The sequence below is a fragment of the Anoplophora glabripennis genome, unplaced genomic scaffold, assembly GCF_000390285.2.
Source record: "Anoplophora glabripennis isolate ALB-LARVAE unplaced genomic scaffold, Agla_2.0 scaffold234, whole genome shotgun sequence".
NCBI lineage: Eukaryota > Metazoa > Arthropoda > Insecta > Coleoptera > Cerambycidae > Anoplophora > Anoplophora glabripennis.
In genome coordinates, this window is record NW_019418014.1 from 722190 (window position 1) to 739272 (window position 17083).

At 33.9% G+C, this 17083-nt stretch overlaps 2 protein-coding genes across 2 annotated transcripts in view; both read left to right on the forward strand.

Moving 5' to 3' along the window:
- The window catches only part of LOC108909318 (Niemann-Pick type protein homolog 1B), a 63784-nt gene extending 60327 nt beyond the window's left edge, over nt 1-3457 (forward strand). The window contains exon 24 of the mRNA XM_018713631.2: nt 3214-3457. Coding sequence (XP_018569147.1) covers nt 3214-3308 — 95 coding nt within the window. The 3' untranslated portion in view covers nt 3309-3457. The remainder of the gene's footprint in view (nt 1-3213) is intronic.
- Nucleotides 3458-13046: 9589 nt separating this feature from the next.
- LOC108909315 (transmembrane emp24 domain-containing protein bai) lies at nt 13047-16680 on the forward strand (the record flags this gene model as incomplete). Its single annotated transcript, XM_018713625.1, is given in 3 exon segments — nt 13047-13332; nt 13397-13517; nt 16610-16680. Coding segments are annotated over 3 exon segments (369 nt in total), but the record flags the coding sequence as incomplete, so codon positions are not given.
- Between the last annotated feature and the right edge of the window lie 403 nt (nt 16681-17083).

Genomic DNA, 17083 nt, shown 5'->3' on the forward strand with positions numbered 1-17083 from the left:
CGAAAGCACTTTTCGCGTTTTCTGTCCAATTTATGGGTGCTTTCCCTTTCACATCCCCTTTAAGCAGGTCATTCAGTGGCGCCTGGGTACCTGCTGCGTTGGGTACGAACCGGCGGTAAAAGTTAAGTGCGCCAAGGAATTGTCGTAATTGCTTTATTGTCGTAGGCAGCGGGTAGTCTTTTATTGCCTCGACCTTTTCGGGAAGCGGCCGTGTGCCCTCACTTGACACCAGATAACCGAGGAATTTCACTTTGCTTTGTCCGAACACGCACTTTGTGGAGTTAATTACGACGCCGTACTTCCGCAGTCGCTGGAACAGTGTTTCCAGGTGACGCAGGTGTTCCTCTTCAGACGATGAAGCTACAAGGATGTCGTCGATGTACGCGTAGCAGAAATCTAAGTCGCGTAAAACTTCGTCGATGAAGCGTTGGAAGGTTTGAGCTGCATTGCGTAACCCAAAGGTCATATGCGTGAACTCAAATAACCCGAAAGGTGTCGTGATCGCCGTCTTAGGAATGTCTTCTTCCGCGACGGGGATTTGGTGAAAAGCGCGAATCAGGTCGATGGTCGAAAATAATTTCCTACCTCGAAGAGATTGTGCAAAGTCCTGAATATGTCGCACAGGATATAGGTCTGGACGCGTTCGTGCGTTAAGCCTACGATAATCGCCGCACGGTCGCCATTCTTCACCCTTTTTTGGCACGAGGTGTAAAGGTGACGCCCACGCACTGCTCGAAGGACGGGCGATACTTAATTTTAGCATATCGTCGAATTCCTTTTTCGCTGCCCGCAATTTGTCTGGCGCTAATCTACGTGGCTTCTCAGCGACGGGGGGACCAGGTGTTGTCTCAATATAGTGCCTGGTTTGGTGTTGTACAGCCACAGGAGCTGCAGGACGCGTAAAGTCCGAATACTGCTTGAGTAAGCGATGAAACACGGATTCTCCGGAAATCGTTTTGACTGACGGTGTCGCAGAATGCACGAGTTGGCCTGGTGACGTAATTCGCGTTGTTTCTTCAAGTAGTCTTTTATTGCACACGTCCACCAGTAGTCCATAAAAAGATAAAAAGTTTGCACCAATTATCGGTTTTGAGACGTCTGCGACGACAAATTGCCATGTAAAACAACGACGCAACCGGAGGTTTAAGGTCATTGTCACTGTGCCGTACGTAGCAATTGAGGTACCATTTGCCGCGGAAAGTTCATTCATTGATTTCGATCGCGACGATTTAACTAGCGCACGCGGATATACACAAAGATCAGCACCCGTATCGACGAGAAACTGGACCTTGGAGTACGTATCCGTAACGTACAAACGGCGCGGAATCGGGCACGGGTCGCTGTTCGTCATCACCGATTGCCCGTCTCGTCTCAGTGATGATACCAGCACTGACCACTGTCACTGTCACGGCTTCGAGATCGGTCTTGCGAACGCGATCTAGGTGTTCTCGTCGTCGGTCGCCGCGGTTCACTCGTCGTGAATAGCTTCGCCATTGCCTGCGACATCTCCACTACCTGTTGCTCGATGCGATTCAGTCTGTCGTCCTTTGGACTGGATTTGGCCACCTCCTGGAGCGCTGTGCCGGGCATTACTGTCTCCATAACTGCGTCGGCCACCTCCGCGACGTCGTCCAACGCGGCATTCTTCTGTGTCGCGAGAATTGCCTAGACACTAGACGGCAGGCGCCCTATCCACAGCGTGTGTAGGAGCGAATCGGAAACGGTAGATCCTGCCAAAGCCTTTAATCTTCGCAAAAACTGGGACGGTTTCGAGTCCCCGATTTCTTCGCGCTCTAGGAGTCGCCTCGTTTTTTGTTCCTGAGACATACTCAGTCGTCTTATTAAAGCTGCCCTAAGTGCGGAATAAGGCTTGTCTTGGAGTGGATTCATCACCAGATCGCGCACTTCACTCATTACGTACCTCTCTAGAGAAGTAACAAGGTAGCTAAACTTTGTCTCTTCACTTGTCACACGCGCTATTCGAAAACTTCTTGTCCACTACCTGAAGCCACATCTCTACATCGTCCGAAATAAATCGTGGAAGTTTCACTGCGACATGGTTCACTTCCGTCGCGGTATAATTTTCGACTTGGTTTTTTTCGTTGAGGCTCATGTTGCTCGCTGCGTTGCGCGAAGTAAAACCACTCTAATTTGCACAAAATCGCGTACTTTTACTGAAAAGATCACGTCGGGGTCACCACTTGAGGGTTGCTTTCGCTCTACAGCAAGAAATAATCGCTCTCTCAACGGTACTAATAAAGAATTTTATTGAAAACTGGCGTACAGAAAACTTGTGTGTGAAAAGACGTGTTAACAGGGTGAATGTTCGTTGGAGAGTAGTCTTCTCTGTGTGCATTCGGTTGTAGGTATCTTGGTAGTCGGTGGCAGAAGTCCCTGGCCCTGGCGGCGCCACTCTACAGGGGTCGGCTTCCGGGAACCCTGTGGTGCGTCCGGCGGCGTTCTTGACGTAACGCCTAAAAATGGGTCACTTACAACATGTGTACCCACACAACTAAGTAGTAAGTAAGCATCTAAACACAATTTAAATTTTAAAATGTAAATTTTTTTCAAAGTATTGGGCGGAATTATAAAATTTAAAGTCTGTTGTAAAGAGAATTGTAAGAGCTTTCAAAAGAAATATTACTCAACCCCCAATGCCATTTAAATTTTTTGGGGTGATGCTTACCCTTGCTTGGGGGTGAAAGTGGTGGAATCAAAAATACCAGCAAAGAATGCCCCCCTTTAATCTAAAATCGACGGGTCTGAGTGTTTTTCTACAATCTTAACGCAGTTCCTGAAAATGGTTCTGTTTCGTTTTCATTTGGCCACCCTGTATAGGTAGTAGTTCCTAATTAATCATCAATACATACGTTGGAGGATATACTACATGGAGGCAGCACTCTTACAGTGACAGTGTACACGAGTGACAGAGTGAAAAAGAGATAGTTTGCACGCGCAAGCACGTGATTGGCTAACACAACCCCTGAGAGCGGGAATACCCAAACGTGCCCAAACTATCGCCCTTTCTCTGTACAGTATATACACTTTTTAACACTATGTGCTTCCTCCATGCAGTATATGCTCTAATGTACATACTTACCATATTTCATTATGCAAAATTTTATATTGATCTCAATTATTAATTTACATCAATTTATTTTTAGAAGGAAATAGCAGACATGTACCTACTAAATTGTTTTTATTTGTTTTAAGGTCAACTGAAATACCCAACTAACACAATTAAGGACCATAATTCCACTGAAAATGATGTGCCAACTAATAACATACACAATTCTGAAGGAAAATAGAAGATATGATGAGTATGAAATATAAATAATTCTCATATAGTTACCTAATTTATACGATAATTACCTTAAAAAGACTCTCTGATTAATTTATTATACATATTTGATATAAGTTATCCATAATAAAAACTAATTAATTCATTAAGCATTAATATGTATTTCTCTTCTGTGTTTCTGTAATCCAAGATAACCTTAAGGCGGTGGTTACATTAGATGCGAATTTGTTGTTTTTGTCTGTTGGTACGAAAATATATGAATTCTAAACAATTATTCGTAATAGAGAGATTACATATCAAGTAAAATCGATTCAAATTGTGTAATACTGCGTACAAGTCAATATATTATAGGTATTTGTTTTAATCCGACATTTAGTGAATAGATTTCGGTACATTTTCGCATCCGATGTAACTACCGCCTTATTTATTTGCCTTTATCACATTGTCTCGTATCCTATACCTATACCTATCGTATAGGTACTATTAATTAATTTACGTCCTCGTTAACTGTTCGAGTTTTGACCACTGATGTTGGTTATCGTTCAAGTAAAGGTTTTTAAGTCAAAAATCAAAATCATATTCGATTCTTTTTGCCCTTAACATTAACTAAAAACAGTGGCGGCTCGTGGCTTTTTGAGATGGGTGGGCAAAATATTTTTTCTCATGTAACTTAATATCATATAATAATTGCAATCTACGTTAGTCTATTTACTTTTGAAAGTGTAAAAAACTTACGAATTTTGAAAATAGTTAATATAAATATACCTGAAAATTATATTAGTTATTCCAAAAGTATAATAGTTCAGCAAGAATAAACGAGAATGTCATCACAGTGGTTTCTTGCCGGGATAGGGGCTAAGGCAAGGATTAAGGCATAGAAGGATATATACAAAATAATATAATTCTCTAAACAAATAGTAAAATTCTCTATCACTTTTATAGCAATAGCACATACTGAAATTACTAACGATAAATTATACTAAAATTCTAATAAGTAAATAAATAAATTAATAAATAAGTAAATAACCAAATCAATAAGGCGCTTTACAATGTCTCTATTTTCGTCCACGACTTTATTATGTTTTAAAATATTCTCACGAAATGCAGAATCAAGAAAAGTTTGAATGTTTTGTTTTCCTAATAATTTAAATTTTAATGTTGAATATGTATGCTCCTCCGATCGCTCGTGTTTTTTTAGAGATTCATTTATATGTTTCAGATCTGAATATCCTAGATAATTCCACGGAGTTTTACTTTTTTCATCAAACTGGAAGCAATTCCAACAATAAAATTTGTTTCTGGTTTCACTACCTGTTAACCACTCATATTTATTGTACCAATTTTTACTAAATGATCTGTTACTTCCGCAATTGTTTTTATTTATTAAATTTTTCATGTCAGCCGTAGGTTTTAATTTTGAAATAAATAATTTATCATCGAAAGTTAACATACAAAATTTTTTATATAATGAAATATTAACAATATAACCATTGCTACTCACCAATTCGCGATTTTCGGCTTGCCATTTTGCTTTACTCCAAACTATTAAACAATAAAAACTTACCTAAACTACTACTACTAATCCTAACCTAGAACTTACAAACAACCAAGTCGTGAAGTACAAGGAATAAAAAATCTCTACGTAATCTATGGAATAAAACTAACATCAAACCGCAGATTACACGTAAGTACCCGAAGAATATACGAGTGAAGTCGAAGGGCTTGCCCGGAGAGTAGAGTTATTTTATGTAATTATGTATATTCAAATGATAATTTATTAAAAATCTGATTGAAATAAAAAGAATATAATAAATAGAAGCTATTTTTTTAAACCGAACAGTTTCTTTATTATTAGAAAAAATAAATAAATATGTATCGAATTTAAGTCCTAAAAACAATTTATATCACTTCCATATTTACAAACTCGAATCTATTAAAATATTGAAAATTTCTCAGCCATCACTCGTAATTTAGTTTAACAGTAACGCGTTAAAATAACCTTAATAATTATAATTGTCGAAGAACATTCAACATAACAGCATAGATATTTATTTTTTAACGCGATTTACAAATTATTATAAAACGGTTTATTACTTCGTTTATAATATTAAAAATTGTTTTCTGGAAAAATTGTTCTAATGTTCAAAAATTCATTTAAAGAACAAAATTACAACATATAAATATACATATATTATTATTCCAACCGCTGCTGGCTGGCTGACGAAAAGCCGTAGCTGGCTGATACAACACTCGATGAGTATATGCGGGCTATGTCCGGGCTCGCCCGACTTAGGCCAGATATTCTAAATTAGTGAACGACTTACGTTTCCCATTACTTTGCTACCTTCTCGTTTCGCTGAGGGTTGATGTACTTACCCTGATCTTAAAGGAAAAAAAGGGTCCAAGTTGGAAGTGCAAAACTCTAAGCTAGCCTTCAGCCGGAGCTGGTGGTGCGGTCATTCTTTAAGAGGACCATTTAGTTTAAGGGCGCCAGTAACCATTTACCCTAGGGTTCTAAGCTACTCAATATTCGGTTACTAAAAATATTGAGTTAAAAGATAATGTTGACCCAAAATAGCTTATTTAGCAACTAGTAGCAACACCTAATCCGGTTATATTTTAATATGCTCCATTTACTAAATTAATAGAACGAAATAGTTCAGTTACTAATATTTATTAACGTTATTATGTTCAAATCACAACTAAAGTATCTAAGTCGACGATACCTATTAAATAAATAATTATAAATAAATGAGAATAAATCTCAATTGGGAGACCGCTCGTGATCACGATAGGTGGACAATTGTTATATCTATCATTAATCCTTATCTAATTCTTTATAAACAAATTGAATAAACGATATTAGTAAGAAAAAAATATATATATAAATGTCTAATAGTAACCTAATATAACTGACTGGGAAGAAAAAAATAACTAAGCAATAAAAGAAGAAAAGGAAAAGTTTAACATTAATCGGGGACACAACCATAAGCTATTTACTGATCGTTTGTATGAATATGTAGGTAACTCTGAATGTTTTAGTAATTGTTTACAAATTAAAAATGATAAGAAAATACATAGGTACAACTTTTGCTTACTGACAGCCGGTATTAGCTCATAGAATTATCTTATTTGGAATAACAAAAAAAAAAGTAATAATAACTAACAGATAAGTTTACGCATATGGTTTGCACCGTAGGTTTAAGACTAGTTGTAATTTAGTAATGTTCAAAGAAAGTGCACAAAGAAGGTTCTGAACATGCACATACCTTATATAGGTATTTTATATTATTACACAAAATTATTAAAGAAAGGAAAAAAAACATATATACATATATAGATCAGCTGTTAATTGGTGCAATTAATAGGAGTCAGATATAAATCTACCTCTACTTGCTTGCCTCGGTGCAAGAAACCAAAGGAATAAATTTAAAAATAAAGAAATAAGTTTTGCTTATCTGGAGACCCTGTAGTTGCAGATGCACCGGCACAATGAGCACGCCCAGTAGAGACTCCGCCAAGATCTAGCTCGTACCCCGATGACACAATATAGATCCTTGTAGCAGTGATGTAAGACCAGCTGAGAGGCTGCCTCAAAGGTTGAATGTCAAGGGATGGAAGTTTTTCTCTCTACTGATAATTAAGGGATGTCAGCCCGTGGTAAAAAGCCCTATAAAATATGATGCACCAGAAGGTAAATGAGGAATAATGGAAAAAAAAATAGAGTAATTACTTACAGAGATGGAGAGTGGCTTATTTAGTATCCCAATAATCATATAAGGGAAATTAGATATTACGGCCTGATTTTGCAATTGCCAAGGTGCACTAAGATCCAGCCAATGCTGCAATTGTATTCCACCAGAAGGTTCCAAGATACGTACTATCCAAAATGCATCAAAGGAACACAATTTTCACTCAATTTCCTGACACAAAATCCCCTTTTTGGGTAACACAAGCGTTAAGATATAGCAGAAAATTTTCCACACTCGCACCTTAGCGATAGCCCGTACGAAAACGTAAAAACCTATCTCCCCATTCCAAAAACTGCCGTTACCTTTTTTGCGAGTTTCATATATTAAACGGCTTAGATTTGTAGCCAGAAAAGAAAGGTAATGTATGATGCCTATGGTTTAGGTCCATAAACATTATTAAACAGAATATATACCAGCTGTCCTTAAGTTTTAATTAAAATCCTCCATAAATTTAATTGAACCGTTACAACTTTCTAGTCCTAGCCACAAAATCTGGGTATAAGCAGGCAACGTACGGCGTTGTTTAATTCAGCGGCCACGGGCTGGCCCGAATGTTATGTTGGTTGCTGCCGAGATCATCCTAAAAATAATTTACATCACTTCCATATTTACGAACTCGAATCTATTAAAATATTGAAAATTTCGCAGCAATCACTTTTAATTCAGTTTAACAGTAACGAGCTAAAATAATATTAATAATTATAATTATCAAAGAACATTCAACATAGCACCGTAGATATTTATTTTTTAACGCGATTTACAAAATATTATTAAACGGTTTATTATTTCGTTGACTAAAATTTGTTTTCTGGAATATCTATGCAGGGAAAAATTGTTCCAAAATTACAGCAAATAAATATACGTATATATATATTTCCAGCCACTGGTGAAAAGTCTTAGCAGGTGGCCGATATAACACTCGATGGGTGCTCAATGGGTATATGCGAGCTGTGTGCGGTGTGCGGGATCGCCCGACTTGGGCCAAATATTCTAAATTAGTGAACGACTTATGTTTTCGATTACTGTCTAGTCCTAGGTGCGTATAAGCATACAAGGTACGGTTGGGGTACGGCGTTGTTTAATTCAGCGGCCACGGGCTAGCCCGAATGTTATGTTGGTTACTGCCGAGATCATGATTAACATATAATTTTAAAATTTGGTAGCGGGAGTTTCAAAAGAGGTAACTCATTTTAGATTTAATTTTATAAGAATTGTCAAATTACTTTGGTAAATATATACACAAATTTTTGTTTATTCTCCTGAAATTTTCAGGGTGGGCAGTGCCCACCCTGCCCACCTCGACGAGCCGCCACTGACTAAAAACATTAAAACTGAATGTATTTCTACCAAATGGAAGCACTATATTCAACATACCGAAGTTGCTTTCAGTATAATGTCCCTGAGAATGTCCCATTATTTTTTTTATATCTCTACCTCGCAAGCTGTGCGATTTTTTACCGTACGTAATAAAGGAATCTTACATTGATCGCAGACGGTGTGTTTTTTAAGTATTTACAGTAGTGGTCGTAGGTAAAGTATAGTACGTAATACATGGTGTAATGCAATTACACACTCATAGAATTACGCACTCGCCGCTACGCGGCGTCGTGCGTAACTTTTCCATTCGTGCGTAAAATGCTTTTTACAACACTTATTACGTAATATACTATTAAACTGACATAGAAAAGGGATACAGAAAGTAATGCTATCAAAATTAAGACTAGCATATTATTGGCGGAACCTTTTCAAAAATGTCTGAATAACTAAAGCTATAGTTTTATCAAAACCTTATGTCAGATACATCTTGTTTTATTAGTGAACGCATCCATAAAATATTTTTTATAAGGTACACTAGCGTTCCTACGTAACTGTGTAGATGTTTTTGTTTGGTATAGTTTTTATATTTTATATGTTGTTATTGTTGTTATTTGTTTTGATTTATTTTGGGCGCCTTTATTTTTTTAATGTTGTTGTTATTGATATGAGACTCACTCAGCGTGTGGGTTACTTTTTTATTTATTTTTATCTGGATAAAAATTTTAATATATTGTTTTCTTACTCTAATTTCTTTAAATGAAAGATATGTTGTATGTTACAAATATCGATATATTACAATATGATTTTATGGGTCATAGGTTTCTTACAATTGACCACTGTTATACTTCTTACACTAAATTAATAAAATAAGAAATTTCCCCCCTAAATTCTACTGTTACAGTGCATAATAGTGTTTTATACTGTAAGTAGTTAAATTAGTTGACTATGAAATTGTGCATTAATTATACATAAATGCAGTGAAATTTTTAATGTAGAAATTTTTATAGCACTTTAGTTTCAAATTTGCAAATTTGTTTAGCTAATTTTGTCGACACTTACAATCGTAGAATTATTGCTGGTTATTTAATCTGCATGTAACCGCGCTGCACTGTGCTGTAAATCCTCCTGCATGTAATCGCACTGGTCTCAAGTTTCCTCGTTGAAACGCCGTCGCGCCACGAAGTTTCCGAATTTCCTTGGGATGTATTTTACTGGAATTCTTACAGATGAAAACTGAACTACACTATTCTTTTAATGGATTTCACTTATTACTTTTTATTTATGCTTGTTACCTTATTCAAATTTGTTAAAGATCCAAGTCAAGGTTTTAGTGGGATAAAGATCAATAAATAAAAGAACACTATATTTTAAATCATTGCCAACGTTTCGGTGTTACACCATCCTCAGGGCTTTAAAATACAATCAATGTTTTTAATAAAATTCGTTAAGATATTAAAATAAAAAAAAAACAAATACTTACATTTACAATAATTCTAAAAAATTGTTCCTGTCACAATTACCATAAAACCCGAAAAAGAAAAATTTTAAAACAGCTTTAAAAATAACAGGTAGGTATTGTATTACTCACTCTCCGAAATTTGAAGTGTCTTTTGTCCAACTTAACAGTTCTAAACAATTTCAATGCGGTTTTCTTTCACAGTAAAAATTGTTGTAACGTCTTAGGTACTGTTACAACAATTTAATTTTCCAAACAAGCCTACTAGAAGGCAGCAATGGTAATGATGCGATGAATGAACAAACGGCCCGTCGATGGTATTCGCATTTTAATGAAGGTGATTTCAACCGTAAATACGTGAATCACTCCAAGACAATCAACAAGAGAATTGACTTGAGAAGATGGAATGTGATTATAATACAGTAGTAAACCACATGCATTCGATGGGAAAAGTCCCATGGATCCCACATGTTTTGAACGAAAACAGTAAGAATCAACACTCTGCAATTGTCTCTGCTTTGCTCTTTCGTCATCGATCAACACGTGTCATAAGAGAAGTTTTCTTCATTGTAATACCACTGGCGATGACAAATTGTCTGTACGTGAACTTGAAACAGCGGAAAGAAAAAGAAGGGATTCATTATTACGAACTCTCATCAAACAATCAAACTGTAAACACAGAATTCTATGTCCAACAATTACGGCGGGTGGTTCCACGCGACTATTCAACAAATAAGATCTCATAGACGACGTTCGTTTGCAACGTGACAATGCGCGACCACATATCGCCAACATGACCACAACGTCCATTCGGGAGTTGAATTGGGAAGTTCTGCCGCACCCTCTTTACTCTCCCGATTTCGCGCCTTCTGATTTTTATCTCTTCCGCTCTGTGTTAAACTCCTTACGCGGTGTTTTTTTTTTTTTAACAACGACTACGCCACACTAAATAATGTAAAAATAGTGCCCTCCCCAATATTTTGTTTTGTTTTTATTTGTGTACAAATTATCCAGCATATTTACATATTTCCAGAAATTATCTAATTTTAAAACATTTCTTGTTTGCACATATAGAATATTGTAATTTCCAGTCGAAACAGTAACATGAAAGGAAATAAAAATATGTATTTTTACGTAATGCTTCGCGCATCGTTTATGTTTTGTTACGGAATTGCTATTATTTGTTTTTGTCATGTTTATAAAATCGGTTATTGAAATTTCAATTTTTTTATAACGTTTTATCTATTTTCTAATGTGCTCAAAGAATTACTATTTGTGTTCCTGTTTTTTTAAATTCTCCTAAACTATTATTTCTTTTTTCTTTTCTATAATCTTGTATACATAATCCCTTCTCATCCCTGGAAAAAAATACGTTTTTGTGTCGTATTCTATAGGTATTGCATTATTATTACCTACTTTATATTATACACATTTTAATAATAAAATTATACTAAAATACAACAAATTAAGAGTATAACATTTTCACGACGGTTTTTGGTCTAACAACAAAATTGAGTGTAATTTTTATTTTAAAAATCTTTCAATATTTTGTTAGTGAAATAAAGACTTTCGGATCGCTTTTTTAAATGATATTAAATTGAAAACTCCAAAAATTAATCGGATGCAACCAGCCGGTCATCGTGCCTGTTGTGCTGCTATAAACCACTTTAGCTGACGTCACAGTTCAAAGTTGCCGCCTTGTTCGTTGGTGCCAACTCTGGATCCCATGCCGTTTACTTTATGAGACGTCTATTTCGAGTATTTTGCTATCATATGATAAACTGTCAAAATGGAAGTTTGTTTAAATAAATAATAATAATTGCACTCATTTCAGATTTCTCTCAAATTTGACAATTTTCAAAGATAAATGAAGAAAACCATTTAATGAACGTAAAAGATACCATAGGTTATTATAAAAAAGAAAACACATTATTTTAGATTGAAGGTTATGTTCGAATAGTCAACCTTAGGTCTGTGCGATTCGCGAAATATTGTATCGATTTTACTACACATTATTGGACTACCAAATATATAAAATACTGGAATATTATTATATGTAACGATCAGATAGATATAAATATAAATTGCATTTTACCAAACTGAAATAAAATTAAGTGTACAAAATTTTTCAATAGGCATAATACTCATAATTAATGAATGTTATAAAAATGTATACCGATCGTGTGTACTCTCTGAAGATGATTTAATAAAATATTTAAGAAATCGAAATATCAGAGAGAAAAATCCTGTCTTAATAAATTTATACCAGTAAAGTAAATAAAAAATCAAGTAATTTTAAGCTACACATGAATGTTCAACATCGATTCGAATTGATATTCCAATTTGATTTTCCGATAAATAGATTCTAATCGATATACCGATTTTCAAGCCTAATACCGATTCAATTTGATATTCCGATTCGATTCGATGCGATATCTCGATCCAATTCAATATATCAATTCGATATTCCGATTCAATTTTTTCTGTGAATCCATAAATCAATTCAAAAATCGATTTGAATAGATATATCGATTTTTTGCGGTCGAGTTTTTTCTTAGGAAAGTAAAATGATATGATATGATAGTTTTGCTATATACGTCATTGTTGCAATAATGCAGTCTTAAACAATATCTTTTTTATTTGCTACTGCTTTCTATATCAAAAATAAAATGTCATTTAGATTTTTCTTAGAGGCAAGAATATTTAAAAAAAAAATCAAAGAATTATAAAACTATTAAAACTACTTCTCTGTTAGACTGTCTATAAATTGATATTGTTTCCCCCGTTTCCCCCAATCGTTCTCACCAATATTAGCTGTATTCTTTTAATCAACTTTAACGGAGACTAACTAAGATACTTACTTTACCTTACAAAAGAATTTGTTCATTTTACATATTAATAGTTTGCTTAAAACTGAAAATAACTGAAAGAATTTTAGAAACCGACCTTACCCCAACTAAACTAGCTTTTTAAAATGCTTACTAATCTAAAACCATGAATCTATAAATGTATTCTTTTTAGAGTCTTTTTTACTTCACTTCGTCTTAGCTATAGTTAGTCGTAGTTAGTCTCAGAAGTAAGAAAATTATTTAGTAAAAAAAATACAACTACTGCAGGTACCCATCCTAACCACTATCCATTAATTATAGAGGTCAATGGTGGTCTCTTTAATTTCACTGGCATTGAATTTTGTTCTGCTACTTTATTATTCTATGCGCGAGTAAAATGTTGACATGAGCCACCTCATCTTTGGTGTGTATGTTCATGTGGACTAATTTTAGTAAATGTTAATGCCTAATATTATAATAAACATAAAAAAGTAATTAAAAATGGATTTCTGGTATTCTATTGTGCTGTTCTTGACTTATTTAATGGCTGTGAATTGTATTATGTGGAACTTGGAGCCTAACACACAAAAATGTTTAAAAGAAGAATTACAGCAAAATGTTCCAGTAATAGGAGAATTTGAAGTTTCAGAAGCTCCTGGACAAACCATTGATTACGTCGTATGTATTTGCAAAATTTAAAATAATGGATACATATTTCTAATTCTTTACTCAATATTTTTAGGTTACGGATTCTAAAGGACATATTTTAGCCAAAAGGCAAGATATTTCTAAAGGAAAATTCTCTTTTAACACTGAAAGTTATGATACATATGAAATTTGTTTCATTTCACATGTTCCACCAAGTAAGTTTTTCCATATAGTTATAAATTCCATACACTGTGCAACTGTTTTATGAAAACTTATATGTGTAGACATGTTGGGCATGGTCTGAACAACATGAAGATTGAATCAAGCGTAACTTAAACGTATCGAACAGAAAGATGGTTATTGCCACCACTTAATTAATGTGTACAGAAGTAACTTGTCTAACAAACATATTGTCAAAATTTTCATAAATATAATTAACATTTGCTGACTACTTGAACTTCTATCTTGAACTTACTAACTTACTATCTTGAACTGTTATGGTATGCGTACCTTTAGGGATACCTGAAGCTCTTAGGATATGTAGGTACATAGAGAGGAAAAAAAAATAAGTTAAACTATTCCATTAATTTCCAATATTCCACAATATTTTATAACTTTTTATTTGTATAAAGCTATAAGCAAGCTCAAACTTTTTATTTACCATTAGTTAATCTGTGTCTAGATTCCAGTGTAAATATTGTACTATTAGTAATGTAGGCACTTAGCCACTAAAATAAATAACTAAAAAAAATCATATTTGCCTATCTAAAAAAAACTAAAGTATTTTTACTTTAAATCTGACTGATGGATACAATCAGTTGTTTTTTATCGTCTAAAAAAATTAAATTTTCTTGATAATCATGCTTATTTAAATTTTAATATGATAGCTACATTTTAATTCTGACTTCTTGAAGTTGCACCTTTAAGAAAAATGAAATTTTCTTGAAAAATAATAAAACTTGTTTGTATCAGTATCCATGAAAGCATTGTTAGGTGGCCAGCTCAGTCATCTGATTTAACACCTATAGAGTATTTTTTGTGGAATTATTTAAAAAGTATTGTTTTTATTGATGATCCAATTGAATATACAGTGTAGGAAAGTACCGATGGTCTATCAGAAATTACGTGAGAGCGATAAAGTAAGCCATAGAAATCCATGTAATAGTCAACGCCCATTTCGCCCTTCCACAAATAAGAAGTGGATCTTATTTGTGGAAGGGCGAAATGGGCGTTGACTATTAGACGCCTTTATTATAGCCATCCTTGTCTATCACATGGATTTCTATGGCTTACTTTATCGTTCTCACGTGACTTCTGATAGACCATCGGTACTTTCCTACACTGTATAACATCTTTTTAATTAAATTCATGCCACCCTAAATAGATTGACCCTACAAAATGCTATCGATGAACTTATTAAATGGTTTAATATACTAATTCAAAATGATGGAAATAATATTAAAATTTTATTATAATTTTATTTTTAAGGTAGTTCTGTTTATCTCATTGAATAAATAAATAATTTAGTATTTGTAATAACTAAATGTATGCAATCAGTATTAAAAAAGTTAATAAAGTGTGGCATGCTTCTGGAGTAGTATGAGATATGAGAAAATTCAGAAAACATCTGTGTTTCCAAAGAGAATGTTTTTCAGAGTTTTATAAAACTGTTTCATATACGGCTTATTTATAAACAAGTCTATAGTATAGATATGCTTTCGTTTTATGTACTTTAACACTCATCACACTAGTATCAAAAAGTCCTATTGTCCTCGGAATGATCTTTTGGGATCCCCAAAGATAGATTTTAAAGAAAAACAAATGAACATTGTATATGTGACTTCTGCATACAAGTTGTTTTTTTCTTAATGAAACACCTAGTAATATATTTGTATTTTTGTGTGTGTGCATGTGTGCCTTTCAAAAAATTAAGCAAAATAAATGCACGTGTGAGAGGAGGTTTATTTATCATCCACAAATATAAAAAAAATAGGGTTATAGTCTTGATCACAACACCCAACAACAATTGGTTTGTTTACAATTTTATTTAAGTTTAATAATTACTGAACAGGGGTTCAGTTGTAAATAGTGTTAACCTAAAATATCTTATCTACATAAAACTGCTAAAACTAACCATATACAGGCTGTTACAAAGTCGCTTCTCACTATAGGGATCTCGGATACGGCAAGAGATGCAAAGTAGCTTAAATGGGGGCAAAGTTACATAATCAGGGGACCAACATTATGCCTCTAAAATTCAAACATGGTTAGTTTTCAAAATATTTGAAAAAACCTAAATTTTTTAATCCATTTTTGTTTCATTTCAGCCTTGTTTGAGGTGATATTGAAAAAAAAAAGATCACTCTCGTGGCAACTTTTTGCAATTTACCGAATGGTATAATTAATTTTTATATGTAACGTTTTGTCTCAATAGGACCATCATCAGCTTCATTTTTTTACGACCCTGGAAATTTAATTACATTTTTTGCAAACCTTCATGACCACCCAATACTGTACTGCTTCAGCCCGAACCAGATTCAAACGTTTTGTCTCAAAAAATTCATCTTCAATGTATTTGTTCCAAATTTATCTAAATTTTTTATTTAGATTTCTATGTTTATTGAATTATCGTACACTCGTGTCATTAGACCCTGTGAAATCCACCTAGTTATTTAAACTATTACCATCACACGTTACAATAAAACATTAGAGTTTTAATCTCCATCACCTGGTACATATTTCGATAAGGTGTTGCGTCAGAATTAAAACTATTACAATTTTAATTTCATTATGACTAATTAATTCTTAAAATTGCATATGTGCAACCAAAATTCCAAATGAATAATTATACTTACATTAAAAAATTGCAGTAGGTAAATGTTCAAAAACGTTTCCGTTTTGGCAAATGTTGAAAATGAAGATAAGCATAATATGATTGGAATTGATTATACCTGTAATCGCTACTGTGAAAGAGCACGTCAGATGTATTTGTATGAATATCGTGAAGAAAATTAAATTGAAATTTGTTTGAATTTTGAGTACTTGAGAAACCTAGAAATAACTATGGGCACGGGATCTCTGTAGTGAGAAGCGAAATTGTAACAGCCTGTATAATTATATATTTGAAATCAGAAAAATTTACGTATTTCAAAAATATTTTATAACACAACTTGTGTTTAGAATTTAAAAAATGACATCTGGAAGTCCCATGTGTGATGTTTTATTGTTTTTTTACAATCCTTCAAAAAATCGTACAATTTTCAGTGGGAAACCTCTTCATACTGAAGTATCTTTTTTCTTATTTTAGACCACAGAGGAATTACACAAGAAGTGTCACTAATAACAAAGCATGGCGTAGAAACTAAAAATTATGATACGGTAAGTGTTTATAATTAAGGACTCATCTTCAGAATGTTACACAACACCACGATATGTCATCTCAATATTGCAATCGTGTGTTTAATAAATGAAGCTATTCATACGGTGTCATATATCATGAAAGCCTACAATATGAAATAACAGTTGGAATTTCTGTAAACTATAAAACAATACATGGTCACAACTTCGAGGTGACATATTTTGTAGGTTACATTAAAACATGCAACTGTTACATGGGTAATAAATTTTTTCTCTTAGTCAAGAGTAAATCCTATTTATATAGGCCAGGAAATATAGAGTTAGACGCGACTTTTTGTTTCGACAAGCTTAATTTATCACTATAGATGCTAAAGTTTCCACAGTCATAAAAATGGGGGGAAGATTGTTTACATGGTGGTATAAT